The following is a 13,412-nucleotide window of genomic DNA, read 5'->3' as shown; positions in this document are numbered from 1 at the left end:
CAGTGCTTCCAGTCCTGCAACTGGTTTCCGTCTGGGTTGGGACGGCTTTGAAGGGGTCGGTTTAAAGGTGTCTTTCGCCTCTCCCGCCTAGGGGTGCCACAAACCTCTTAGACCTCCCAGTCCCCACTCATCTCTGGGTTTTATGTCCCCGCATCCCTGCTTTGCCCGTGCGGGGCTCTGCTGAAGCCATCTGTGCGTGCCCAGCCTTCGCTTACCATTTGCAAGAAGGCTTTCCCTGTGCGGGATGCTGAGGGAGGGGAAGGAAGGGAGCAGCTCCCCATTTTGGAGATGCCAAAGCCTCCATCTGCTCAGCCACCTGGAGATGGAGGCAGCAATGTACAGATCTGGTTTCTCGGTTCGTGTTTCTATGGGAGAAGCCCTGGACTGTGTCAGCATCCCCTCAGCAGACAGAGTTTAGCTGCAAATTGTTTCAAGAAATGTATGCAAATAAGAAAACTTTGATCTCCAGCTGCCTGGGCTGGTGTGCAGGGAGTGGGTAAGGCTTCCTGACATCCCGGACTGTATTACTGTTTTATTTGTCTGTGATCAGTTGTTCATGTTTTGTTTTATGGGAACCATACTGAGGATGTAAATACTGGGTACGGTAAGCAGATGCGAGAAGAAAGAGCCTGCTCGTGACCGTGCTTGGAAGGTGCTGCAGTGCCTAGCTCGTGGGCTGTTAGTGAGATGTCCCCACACCAGAGGAGTGTGTTTGGCGTATCGCCTAGGCCTTACTTGTAAGAGGGGAAAGGGAAGGAGGGAAGAAGCAAAAGGGAAGAAGCAAGGAGCTGGTGTTCACGGGGGTCAGACTTTACATTGTGGAATTTACCCTTCTCCTGCTATTCTGGCTGTGCCTGGGGAATGCAGAGCAGATCCTACTTTCTTGCCTTGCTCTGAGCCAGACAGCTGGGTCCCAGCGAGAAAAGCTTTCCTGCCTTTGTCTCTCTTTTCTTTAGTGTCGTGTCTTTGAATGCTGGTGTCTCTGGGAGCTCGGTGCCTTCCAGCCCATGGCAGTGGAGCCTGTTGATGCCCTGGGGAAGTGGGGAGAGGCGTGGGAGCAGCCTGCGAGGCAGCGACAGGCAGTTTGGCTCTTCCTAATAAAGGGAGACTTTTGAAGGGGGTGTTCTGGGAAACACAGTCCTTGCAGAGATGGGACCGCGTGTGAGAACTGCTGGCTTCTGCCAAGGCACTTAACACAAAAGAAAGTGCATGGTGTGTTTGGGATTACAAATATTTCCCAGCCCAGCAAGTAGATGTTTAGCAGCAGGAAAATGGCCCACTGGGTGGGCTGGGGGCTTGCGTGCCCACCTTGTGCAGAGAGCCCTACGCGCAGCCTTGCAGAAGTCTTTTTTGCTAGCGCTCCTGTGCTGGGAGGTCTCTCAGCCGCTGTCTGTCCATGCAGCCTTCATCCCTACCTCAATCTGCAGCTTGCTGAATGTACAGAGGCTGCTGGCAGATGAGCACAGGGCTCCCACCCCAGCCCCGGAGCACTGACAGCCTGACATCTCTCAGTGCAGACGCTGTCTGCTTGCTTTCCTGCAGCTCCTGCCAGGCTGGAGCCAAATTTGGGGTTCAGGGATCTCGTGATGGCTGCAAGGAGCTCAGTAGAAGCCTTTGTGATCAGGAGGTCCTGCCAGTCACTAATGTTGCTGATACAGCATCCCCATGCCTGACTCTTCTTGCTCGGCATCTGCCTCAATGCCTTCCAGTCCCAGCAAGCGGCAGAGCTGTCATGGGTTTTCCAAGTCCTCCTGGCCACATGTGTTAGCTCTCCTTCCACTCCCCTCAGGTTTTCCAGCAAGGAGGGACCTTGTGAACGCCTGGGCAGGCGAAGCGGCATTGTGATGTAAGACTCAACAGGAATCACCAGTGGGGGGACTCATATCTCTCAGCAGCCCCCTCCCCAGCAGGTGTTTGGTAGAAAGGGACTGTGCAAGAGGGAGGAAGGGAACGCCGGGTCCGATTCTGCTCTGTTGTGAGCAGAAAAGAGGTGGAATAACTCTTTCAGTTCATGGGCCATTTGGGTGAGAAACTGCTGTGTAAGGCACTTGGGACTGAGAGGAGGTGGGGGAAGAGGTCTCTGATGAGAGCTCAGGGGAAAGGAGAGGAAGTGAGAGAGAAACTGAATTTAAATGGATTAAGCCTGTCTGTCCAAAGTTCTTTGTTTCCTGCCACCTCCCTGGTGTGACTTTCACAGCTGTATTCTGTGTGGCTGGGGACCTGGTTTTAGGTTCCCTGCAAAGTCAGCATGGAGCTTTACACCTCCTGGGTGTTTCCCTGAGCAGCTGGAAGAGGGTCCAGAAGCCAAATCCCCAGGACAGAGAAACTGATTTCTCTCCTCTAATGTCTTTCCTCTTCTCTCTGTAGGTGATGGCCTCATGAATTGATGTCTCCAGCATCACTGCTCAGTGGGTGACGAACAGGGACACATCCTCATCAGGCAAGTCTCAGTTCTCACCCTCTTGCTTTCGGGATTCCCCTTTTCTTTGGCCCTGGCATCTTGTTTTCTCCTGGGCAGCCAAAGCGGGTGTTTGTACAGGTGGAGGTAGGTACAAACAAGGCTGGGGGTCATGCACAGTGAACTGCCCTTGTAAATACCAGGGATCAGGAGTATTTCTCCAACAGGCCTTGAATTACCCGGTTCTCCTCCTCAGCTGGCAGCCCAAAGCATGGGCATGGGGAGGGGGCAAGAAGAGGACATAGAGTTAGGGCAAATTTCGCCTTTGGGCCTCGACTCACAGGTGGAAAGGTAAAGTAACATGTAAAGTAAAGTAAGATGTAAAAATGTCTGTTAGTCAGCAAAATGCTATGCTTCAAAGCTCTTTTTAGCTTTTTAAAATATTTTAAATGAAAATGGCTGGAATTGTGCAGGCCGTCCTGGATCCAAACAGTACGCTTTGAAAATGCCAAAATAAAATGTTTTGATTTTTTTCCAGACTTCAGCTTAACTACGCCAGCGCAACAGTCTCACTATGAATTTCCATAAAGTTTTGCTTGATCCACTACTACTTATTTTGCATTCATTTGGGTTTGCCTTCAAAAAACCCCCTTCCTTGACCTTAATTCTGGGTTGAACCCAGCGGTGCAGAGTCTGACGAGGTTGGGATCTGCCTAGTGTACTGCCCTTACGAAACCAAGGGGCACACGTAGAGCTGAGCCCCTGGGCTGAGTGCACGACTACCTGCAGGGCTGCTGGGCAGCCACTGCTGCCTCCTCCAACCTAGGAACAAGCGAGCTGGTGGCAGGACTGTCCTGCATCTGCGCAGGGGTCCAGTCCAGGAGCGGGTCTCCAGGGGAACAGCTAAGGCAGCCGCAGCCCTGTCCCCCCGTGTAGCTCGCACGGCAGCTCACGTGGTGCCCGAGCAGCTGCGGGGTCGTGCGGCTTTTCCTCCCCCTTCTCCCCCATCAGCCGTGGTGCAGCTGCAGCCAGCCCTGGGATTTGGCCCCCGAGAAGCAACTCCCTGCTGGGCCGTGGTCTCGGCAGGGCAGGGGCAGGCTGCAGCCCCGGGAGAGGTACGCCACAGAGTTTGTTGTCTAATCATATCCTGCCCCCGTGCCAGGAGCCGAGCGCACACAAACAGTGCCGGGCTCCCGGGGCGAAGCGCTGCCTGCGAGATAAGCTAGGCAAGGAAAACACATCCGTCTTCGTGTCTCTTGGCCTGAGACGGAGTTTCGTCTGCTGGCATTTTCCTGGCATAGGCTCAGGGCACACCACAATTCACCTGAGGAGCCAGACGCTGGGGAGCCAGCTCCCATTCCTGGCGAGAGGTGTCGGCCCCGACTGGTGCAGAGCGCGACGCCTGCGAGGAGCTGGCGGTTGAGGCCCTGTTGGTGCTCGGGGAAGGGTGCTGACCCCCAGCTGAGCCCCTGCGGCAGCCTGGACCCGGCTGCACGTTGCCAACAGTTGTGTTCATCGCCTGAGCAAAAGGGCGAGACTCCCTGCCCAGATTCCCTGTGCCCGGCCGTGCACCCACCACCAAGCAAAGCCCAGGTTGAGAGCTTCCAGCCAGCAGCCTGGACAAAGCAGAAATGACTGGGAGATACAGAGCCGAGCAGAGACTCGACTTCAGCCTGCGGCTGCTCGGTGTCTGATAAGGAGGCTGCTAGTGCCGTCTTGCAGCGCTTTCGACCTGCCAGCTCTCTGCAAATGAAACGTCCTGGTGAAACGCCCCCCACCCTTGGCTCCCTGTGATCCCCTCCGAAGCCGAGCTGAGACTGGAATGTCTCCTGGGATGTGATTCCCTCTAGCCTAAGGGGGACTGCGTTAATAAACCGCAGTGTGAGCAGTGGAGGTGATGGGGGAGGAGGCAGGCAGGGCTGGTGAGATGAGGCTTTTACAAACAAGTCGCGGGTCTGCTGGAAATGTCCCATCCTGTCCTCTCTCCCTCCCCCTGTCCCCGGAGCCGAGCTGTGGAATTCAGGGTGTGGGTCGAGGCTTTTCTTCATACACGTTCCTGCTCAGAGCAGCCAAGACCCTCTCCCCCCTCCTCAGCAAATGCTGCTGAACTCACCTCCCTGGAACAGGTACTACTCCCCCAGCCCCTCTCGGCTCAGCCTCACTGCTGCCGGGACCCTCCTGCCCCTCCGCATTGCTCTGGCATCATCCTACAGCGTGCTTTTCCCATGATGAGTTGAAGGTGTCCATCCCTGGGATGTGCAGGCCAGCTTGGCAAGCCAGGGCCAGCAGTAGCAAGGAGAGAGCGTTCCCTGCATCTCGGTGGGACCAGAGGGCGGCTGTGCTCATGGCAGGGAAGCAGCTGGGCTGGTTGGTGCCGGCTGAGCAGAAATAGGCATCTGCGTGGCATCTGCCCAGCATCAGGGCAGTGCTGTGGGCTCTGACTGAATGAAGTCACGTGAAAGCAGTAAGGATGCGAGCCAGGAGAGAAGAATGACAGGAGAGCAAGCAAACTCAGCGCAGAGGAGATAACCGGGAAGAGAGATCACGGACGTATGGGTTTCGGTTGGTGTGAGTGCTCTCTTGGCTCCCATTGGGATGCAAAGTGCCTCTCACTACAGTTAAGTTTATGCAGCAGTGATGCAGTGCCCTGCAATTCGGAGTTCATGCTACCCTGGATGCTGTGGGGAAGGACGCATCTGTGACCCACGCTGCGCTGCCACTAACAAATGTCACTGCAATAAATTGGCTGCCAGACTGTGGCAGAGCTTGAGTCCCAAGATGTTTTTCCACTTTCTCTTAGACAGCAATTGCTGAACTCTGAGACTGCATTATCCCAAACTCAATGTAGAAGCCTCAGATCCAGGGAAGCACCCAGAGGCCAAACTGAAGATTCCGAAGAACGGTCTAAAAGGAGCACCACGAGAGCTTGCACAAGGCTGAGAATGAATGCAGCACGGCAGACACAGTGCCCGGCCTTTGCAGAGAGCTCCGGTGTTTGCTCAGACCACTGATTTTGCAAAGGCCAGGCTGTTCCTGCAGAAGAGGATGCATGCACTGTTCCTGTTGAGGAGCCCATGGATGGTGTCTGCATTGAGCTCAGCACTCTATGGTGGAGGCTGCAGCTGAAAGAAGAGCATTTCAGCGGCAATCATCACAAAACGGAGTGCACAACCGGGCTTCCTTGTGCATTTGCAGGGGATATTGACCCTCCATGTGAAGAGGAGACACCACCAGGTTCTTCTACAGAGGAAAGAGAAGATGGGCTCCAGTATTTAGCTTCCAGCTGAGAAGAGGTGTTGGAAGCTGATGGCTGGACAGCCTCAGTAGGGCAGGGAGAGCAACGTGGTGATTAAAACTCATGAGACATTTTGGAGAGCTGAGACAAAGGATCCCGAATCGCAGGTGGCTGTGAACTGTTTATGGAGAGGCTGCAGAATCGCACAAGATCTCTCCGGCTGCCGTACGGGCTATGTCTTTTCTTGGGAAGGGGGAGATGGGGGAAGGTAGTTACTGTAATAATCTAGTTCAAAGCAGTAGCTGTTCATGGATTGGTGCTAACAGCCTCCTAAAAAGTCACAGATGCCTCTGCCTTACACACAGACCCCATGCTTGCTTCCGTATTTGCTTACGTGTTGTTTTACTACAGACACCTTGGAGCCATCAGCACCCCCCTCAGAGCTGTCCTTGGGGAACCACCGAGCGCAGCTCTCCAGAGATGTTTGCTGTGTGTCTGCAAAAGGCAGGGGGGGAAAACCAGACCAGCTAGGGAGCAGCTGTGCAAGAGTGGAGGGAAACAGCCTCCGGGTAGACATTTGGATGAGAAGGAAATGCCAAGCCTCAAGCCCATCGACCGGGACAGCACAGGTAAAGCAGGAAGCCTGTAAAGGTGTGAGATCCCTCCAGGACCCGCTCAGCGCTCTTACCTCCTGCAAGGGGTGTGAGCTCGCAGCTTTGGACTCCCTGAAACCGCCTGGCAGATCTCAGCCAGAGGAGAGGCAGCGAAGGGCACTGTCTCATTGCTCAGATCCTCCAGACATGCACCAAACCAACCTGCGCTGGCTTTTTAGCTGCACTGCTTATGGGGTGCTCTGCAGCCATGAAGAAAACAAAACAAAATCTGTGGGCTCAGGTGTGCCATCTTGTCCCGTATGTAGCAGGTAAATTCACAGAACTCACAGTAATTGTCATCCTCATGATCTGAGGATACATTAGAGGTGTTTTGGAAGAGGTAGTTTCCTGGCTAGGACTGAGGAATTTTGGGACGCAAAAGCCCTTCTTTCAGTTGCAACTAATGGCATCAGCCTTCAGCTGGGATCAGAACATGCCTCCGAGTGTGCAAGCCCTGCTTCTGCATGTGTGAATACAAAGGAAATTGAAGCTCTGAGATGCAGCTGCCACTGGGGAAGAGATTTGGAAAAGTTCCCTTTCGACCACCTCCTCTTTCCCCACGAGGAGGTGAGAGCATCCACATTCCATGTTTGGTACCTTCCTCCACCCGCGGGTCACCAGGGTGGGTTTAAGTGGCACAGGTAAATGCAGAGGTGCACCTACACCTCCCAGGACCCATGGGCATGGCTGAGAGAAGCCTCTTCTGACGGGGAAGAGCTGTCCGGAAAGCCGGAGCAGAGCAGTCTAGCTCTGGTGTGCTCCAGCAGTCAGGCCCTGGGGTTCAAATGGGAAACACTCATGATGTGAATGGATTCAGGTCCGGAAAAGCCTTCAGACCAAAAGTGGGCTAGCATGAATGAGTTAAAATCCTTTCGTTTGCTTTGTGAAATTTATTGAAAACTACATTGTTCATCTGCTGAAACTTCACAGCTGTTGAGATTGCCCTCGGGGCAAACCACATCCAAGAAATGGCATGTAGATCCTGGGAGCACAAGACTTGAAAGCTGAAACGGCACTCTGCAGTGCTGCCTTCCCTTCCCTCGCAGTCACGTCTAGCCATCTGCGGCTCCTCCAGTTAGACACCGCAGTTTTTTCTTCCTTCCTTTTCTCATCTCTGACTCTTGCAGTACAGTGACTTCATTTCACAGTCTTATATTTTGGCTAAAAAGAGACTGAGGAAAGATGCAGACAGCAAGAGGTCTGCGTGGGGAGAGTGTGCTCAAAGCCCGTGGCATCCAGCGTGAGACAGGGCTATGTGCCACACGGCAGTGGCGATGCCATCGAGTATCACCTGCCTGTGACGCTACCGCTTTGTTATCCCTTGGGGGAACGGCGGTGAGGCAGGACTGCAGAAAACGTGCCCCTTCGCTTAGGAAAAAAAATCTGTGAATTCCTTTTAGTGGTAGCAACTTGCTTGTTTTTGGTTTTGTTTTGGGGTTTTTTTTGTATTATTTGTTAGTTGCAACTTCTGCTTGCAAAAAACTTTATAGGCTAAAAAAAGTAGCGCTTGCATATTTACATCTGACCTGAAAGCTCTGTATGGACTTGGGAGACTGAAATCAGCCACTAGGCACAAACAAAATTAGGACTAGCCAGAGCTCAAAGATGAAGATAAAAGCAGGACACAAGAAACCCACTGACTGCAATACATTCAGTCATAAATGATTCATGGAGTAATTTTGAGTAGCAAACACATTGGTAAGAACTGGAGGTTTTGTTTCTTTTTTGGGGGGGGATTGTCCACAAACAAAAATATTGGCTAATTCATCAGAAGCTTTCTTCTGCTTTGAATAGTTTGCCCAGATCCCTGAGCAACCATCCCGTGCAATTTGCTGTTAACCTAAATAACTTAAATTCAGGTACACCCAGAGCACTGCCCAGATCTGCCCCTGCATGCAATAATTAGGGTTCTCCAAGCGCAAACCTGCAGCTCGGGAGGCAGGAGGCTCCATCAGCATCTCCAGATGGCTACCTGCTGGTGGTGGCCCGTGGCAGGGACGGACATGCCGCAGCGTGGCATGGCTGCGTGGAGAAGGCTTCTGTGGAAACAGGCCCCTTGTGGGTGGCACCGCTCCCCTAAGCAAACGCCCTGTGAAGGTGCAGCCTGGCACAGGCAGACATACGCTCTGTCATCCGATGATGGAGGGGCAGAGACAGGTAGGAGACCCAGGGAGGCCCGGTATTGCATTCCTTACCTCTGAAATAACCCCTTGTGATCCAAACGGTTGGGGAATTCCTAGATCTCTTTGTAGCCACATTTCGGCTGTGACAGCGTGAGGATTTAAGTGAGGCAAACTCCGAAGGGGGACATTATTACCTGCTTTTAGAGCACCGGGGAGAAAGCAGTTGAAAAAAATAGACCTGCTTTTTACAAACCTTGTCTTACCTGGTCCTGCTGCTAACAGGAGGGAATGTACAGGCCGGCCAGCGCACCGAGTTATTCAGAAATGACTGGGTTTGAGTAAATCTTTCCAGAACTATTCAGGAATTAGTTACTGTCTTTCAGATTTATATGTCCCTTAATCCAGAGTCAACCTTCAAGTGTAGGCAAGCCCTAACACTTGAACTATGTAAGGAGGGATCTTCTGGAGCAGGGGAAGAAAGAGAGGCAGAAACGCAGCTACTTGATTGAATCAAAGATCAAATTTAGGCTGAAAAATAGGGGAATTAGGAAGTTTGGCCAGGGAAGCAGTAAAAACTGTCGTGGGGATATTTAGATGCAAACGGTGCCCTGCTGCACAAGTTCCCCGAGTGAAGGATGGCTCCTCGGCAGGGCTCTGCGCAGGGAGACCTAACACAGTACTTCCACCTCCAGCGCTGAGGACTCTCCAGCTGGGAGCAGAGGGCTTGGAGTGGGTGGTGTGTGTGCGGGTGGAGTTGTGTACACTCAGCCTCTCAGACAGCCACAATAAATTATCTCATTAGTAAACCCAGGGTAGCTGTGCTCCTCAGCACATACCCGGCCTCCCACAGCACAGAAAAACTTTGCGTCTAATTAACCAAATCAAAGGGTCCCCCAGACGCAGCTTAAAGGGACGCTCTCAGCTTGAAACCCAGGCTCCTTCAGCAAGTTGTTCTGCGCGTAGTGGAACTAATGAACCTCGATTTCTTATGGCTGGAGGTCTGGCATTCCCTGCGCTCCCTGCAAATCTGTCCTCTCCTCCCCCCAGCACATGCCTAGCTTCTTCCTATGACCAGGGACAACCAAGGAGGGAAGAGGAGCCCGTGGTGTGGTAGCCCCAGCCCCACGCACTGATGGGCTTGACCGTGCTCACATGCCCAGGGGTTTCCTCGCAGTAAGGGGCTCCCTGAGGTCACCCTTTTGTCCCCTCCTGCCTTTTTTTCTCGTGTCTTTAAGACCTCTGTTTCCCCACAGGTGCTCATGGCTAGGCGGGATGGGGCTGCACGGGGGAGGGAACCCCGCTCCCTCAGGATGCGTGGCTGGGAAAAGGGAAAAACGCAGGTGCTGCTGAGGCAGGGGCTTTCCAGTTATAGCCTTCTGGTTTTACAACTGCTTGGCCCCCTCTCCTATTAGTGGGCAAAAGACAGGCAAATGCCGAATGTAAAATGCTGCTGTTCCAGCTGAAAGCAGAACTGCACAGCACAGCTCCCGGGGCAGGCGAGGTCCCTGGCACCGTGGGAGGAAGGATTTGGGGGTGTTACCGCTCAGAAGAGGAGACCAAAGTTGTGTTTGAGGCACAATCCCTCTCCTCAGAAGCGTAGGAGCTGCAGCTCTCCCCCTGCCTGCCCAGCTCCTACGCTGAGGGGGTGGCTTGCTTTACAAATGCTTTTCTCTTCCCCTCGTGCTGGAAATTTGATTCTACAAAAACACTTACACAGCAGCTAATTGCCAACCCTACGGTGACTTAGCTCTCTAATTCCTGCCAGTCAATGAACCAGCCCAAAGAGCTGGTTTTCATAACTTGCTGAATGTACGAACACAGCCCTGGAGACATAACATAGCTGGGATTTTTTTTTAACCTTGGACAACTTCTGGATCCTTCTCAATTTTGGAAATTTCTTTCACTCCACAGGGCATAAGGGACATCCAAAGATGGAGCTGGCAACCAGGCCCATCCCGGGCAGACATTGAGCAGACATAGACCCACAGAGGTCCCGGAGACCAGCTGGGGTGCCAGGGAAGAGATGATTGCCAGGAAATTGGTCTGAAGGTAAAACTGGCGTCGTCCAGCCTGTCTGTTCGTGATTTGAGGGCTCATCGTCATCTCTCCATGGATTCCTACTTCCCAACCAATGTCCACGCCTTGCAAAGCTTTCCTTGATCTGCTGGTTTGTATCCAGAGGGCTGCCGCAAAAATTGTTGTGCTGGCCAATGGCTTAGACCACATCATTCCTCCCCACGCTCCTCCCTGGCACCCTCTTTCCTCTGCCCCGATTGTGGACTGTTCATCTTCCCTCTCCCAGCCCTTCATTACCCACCTCTCCTCCACCCATCCTCTCCCACGCAACAGAGGCCGTCTCCGTCGCCCATTTCCAACAAGCCCCTTCACGCTCTCTCGTGCTCTGCTGCACACCTGGGAGAAGCAGCCTCCGAGCATTTGCAAAGCTACCGCGTCGCCCTCCTCGAAGCTCTTCCTTTGGTCACCCCATCTGCGGAAACCTCCACAGCAGAGCCGCTCTGCTCTGCTCATCGCCCGCTAGCGGGGCCTCCTTGCTCCCTCCCGCTGCCCGGTCTCCCGCCCAGCCGTCGGTTCTTCGCTCCTGCCCGGAGCTTCGTCCTTTGTCGTAGGCTCCGTGGCTCCACGGCGCTCAGCAGAACGTGGTGGGAGCCCAAAAACGGGCTAAGCCACGTTTGGGCCGGTGACTCTGGAGCTGGTACGTTGCTTCACCTGCAGGCGCTGAATTTGGGCGCAGCGAGATACCGGTTCGCCCTTGAAAGCGCGTTGGCCGGGCCGGTCGGGTTGCGGCAGCGTAGCGGGACAAACCGAAACGCAACGTCAAACCCCGTGTCGGGGCGGGCAGAGCTGTGGTCAGTGTCTCCTACGGAGCCAGAAGCCATCCCCAGGAGTACGAATCGTTCCTCCGCCGCCGCGGCCCATCCCCCGTTACCGGGGGGGGGTGGGGGTGTTGTTGAACGGCCCCTCCGGCGGCCCTTAAACACCGGCGGGGGGGGCTCAAGCCTGGGCGTACAGGGCCAGCCCCCCGCTGCCCTGCTCAGGGCAGCCGGTCCGCGCCTCCGGGGGCCGGAGGAGACCCCCGCCCCCCTTGCTGCGGTTCGGGCTCCGGCGGTCCCTTTCCCCGCCCGCTCCGGCCGCCACCGGCCCCGGGCCCCCCCCGTTCCCTCAGGCGGCTGCGCGAGGGGAGAGGCCGGGCCCCGCGGGGCGGGCGCGCCCCCTAGCGGGGACGGGCGGCGGCCGGGGGCGGGGCCCGGGCCAGCCCCGCCCTTCTCCGCCCGGTGAAGCCCGGCGGGAAGACCCCGCCTTCCCGCAGAAGGGCGGGGCGGGTGGCGTCGGCCGCTGCGGCCGAGCATGCGCACGGCGTCACGTGGGGGCGGCGGCGGCGGCGCCTCTTAAAGGCGGCGGGAGGGGGCGGGAGAGCTGTGAGGCGATGGCGCGCGGCGGCAGGAGCGTGGGGCGGCCCGCGGCGGCACCGGCACCGGCCAGGTACCGGGGGCGACGGCGGGGCCGGGTCGGGTCTCTGCCCACCCGCCGCCCCTTTCTGACTCGCTCCTCTTCGCAGCCCGGCCCCAGCGGCCCCGGTGCCGGCGGCGCAGCCGGCGCAACCCGGTCTGATGGCGCAGATGGCGAGCACGGCGGCCGGCGTGGCCGTGGGTTCCGCCGTGGGACACGTCGTGGGGAGCGCCCTCACCGGCGCCTTCAGCGGCGGCGGCTCCTCCGAACCGGCCAAGGCGGCGGTTCCCGCCCAGGTGAGAGCGGAGCCGGGCGGGCGTCCTTGCCCTGCCCTTGCCCGGGGCGGGGCGGTGGGCCGCGGGACCGGGGGTGAGGAGGGGCGGCGGGAGCCGGGCCGGTCCCGGGGAGCGGGGACCGCCGGGCCTTGCGAGGGCCGCTTGGCCCGTGCGGCGAAGGACGGACGCAGGAGCAGGCCAAGGCGACGGGGCCGGTCCCGGTGAGAGGCGGTAAGGAGCCGCCGTGTTTACTGAAGGAGGTGCCGCTGCCCCCAGAGCTCTTTCCCGAACCGGGTCCTTGCCCGCAGGAGCCCAGGCAGCAGCCCGTGTACCAGCAGTCGCCCTACGGACCCTGCCACTATGAGATGAAGCAGTTCCTGGAATGTGCTACCAACCAGAGAGACCTGACCTTGTGCGAGGGCTTCAACGAGGCGCTGAAGCAGTGCAAGAATAGCAACGGTGAGTCTGTGCCCTGTCCCTGCGGGAGGGCTGGGTAGTGAAGGAACTGCTGCCCGGAGAATACCCGAGGGGGTTCAAAGGTTGCAGACGCAATCTGTTGCGGTTGTAGTGCCCCTCAAGGCTTTAAACAGGAAGTGGTTCTGCCTTTCCTGTGTCCTGGAATGCGGAAGGGAACTGGAAAGGGCAGGAGAAATGATCCTGACCATGTCTCTCTGAAGGTGAGGAGGCTGTAGGTGCCCTCCTGCAGGTTCCTCTCTTGCTGCTGTGGGAAGCCTGCTGCTTTCCCTACTTGATGCCCTAATTCCTGCTGCACCTGTTAAAAGCAGATGTCAGTAGCTGTGTCTTGATCTGGTCACCTTAGGTAAGAAAGCTTTTATTAACTCCAGCTGCTGGAATGTGCACCTAATGCTGAACTTGTACTTTCTCCCTGTAGGTGTTTCTTCTCTCCTGTGAAGAATCTGCCCCCTTGTAGGGAAGAGGAGCCTGGTGTAGAGCCCTGCTGCCTGCAGGGAGCAGAAGGATGGACACGGGATGAGCTGGAGGGAACAGACTGACCAGACAGGAGTCTTCTAGTGGTAATTTACTTCTCGACTAGTAGAGAAGGAAAGGAGTGGTTGGACCTGTGGGAATTCAGAATTCAGATAGTGCTGTATTTATTACAGAGAAATAAAGGAGTTTATTTGGACCTATCACTTGTGCTTGTTCTTTATTTAATTCTCAAGCTAAAATTAAGCTACCAAAATGTTAACAGTATCAGCCACTTAAAGGACAAGGCACAATTGTGTATTTCCTGCCAACAGG

At 55.6% G+C, this 13,412-nt stretch overlaps 1 protein-coding gene across 1 annotated transcript; it reads left to right on the top strand.

Annotated features, from left to right (window-relative positions):
• Positions 1-11,843: 11,843 nt before the first annotated feature.
• CHCHD10 (coiled-coil-helix-coiled-coil-helix domain containing 10) lies at positions 11,844-13,300 on the top strand. Its single transcript, XM_030026511.2, has 4 exons — positions 11,844-11,910; positions 11,987-12,173; positions 12,461-12,611; positions 13,045-13,300. Exons 1-4 carry the CDS (start codon positions 11,855-11,857, stop codon positions 13,062-13,064), a joined length of 414 nt encoding a protein of 137 aa, XP_029882371.1. The 5' UTR covers positions 11,844-11,854; the 3' UTR covers positions 13,065-13,300.
• The last annotated feature ends 112 nt before the right edge of the window (positions 13,301-13,412 follow it).

This window comes from Aquila chrysaetos, chromosome 9 (genome assembly GCF_900496995.4).
Source record: "Aquila chrysaetos chrysaetos chromosome 9, bAquChr1.4, whole genome shotgun sequence".
Classification (NCBI taxonomy): domain Eukaryota; kingdom Metazoa; phylum Chordata; class Aves; order Accipitriformes; family Accipitridae; genus Aquila; species Aquila chrysaetos.
This window is presented reverse-complemented; position numbering and strand designations above follow the sequence as displayed.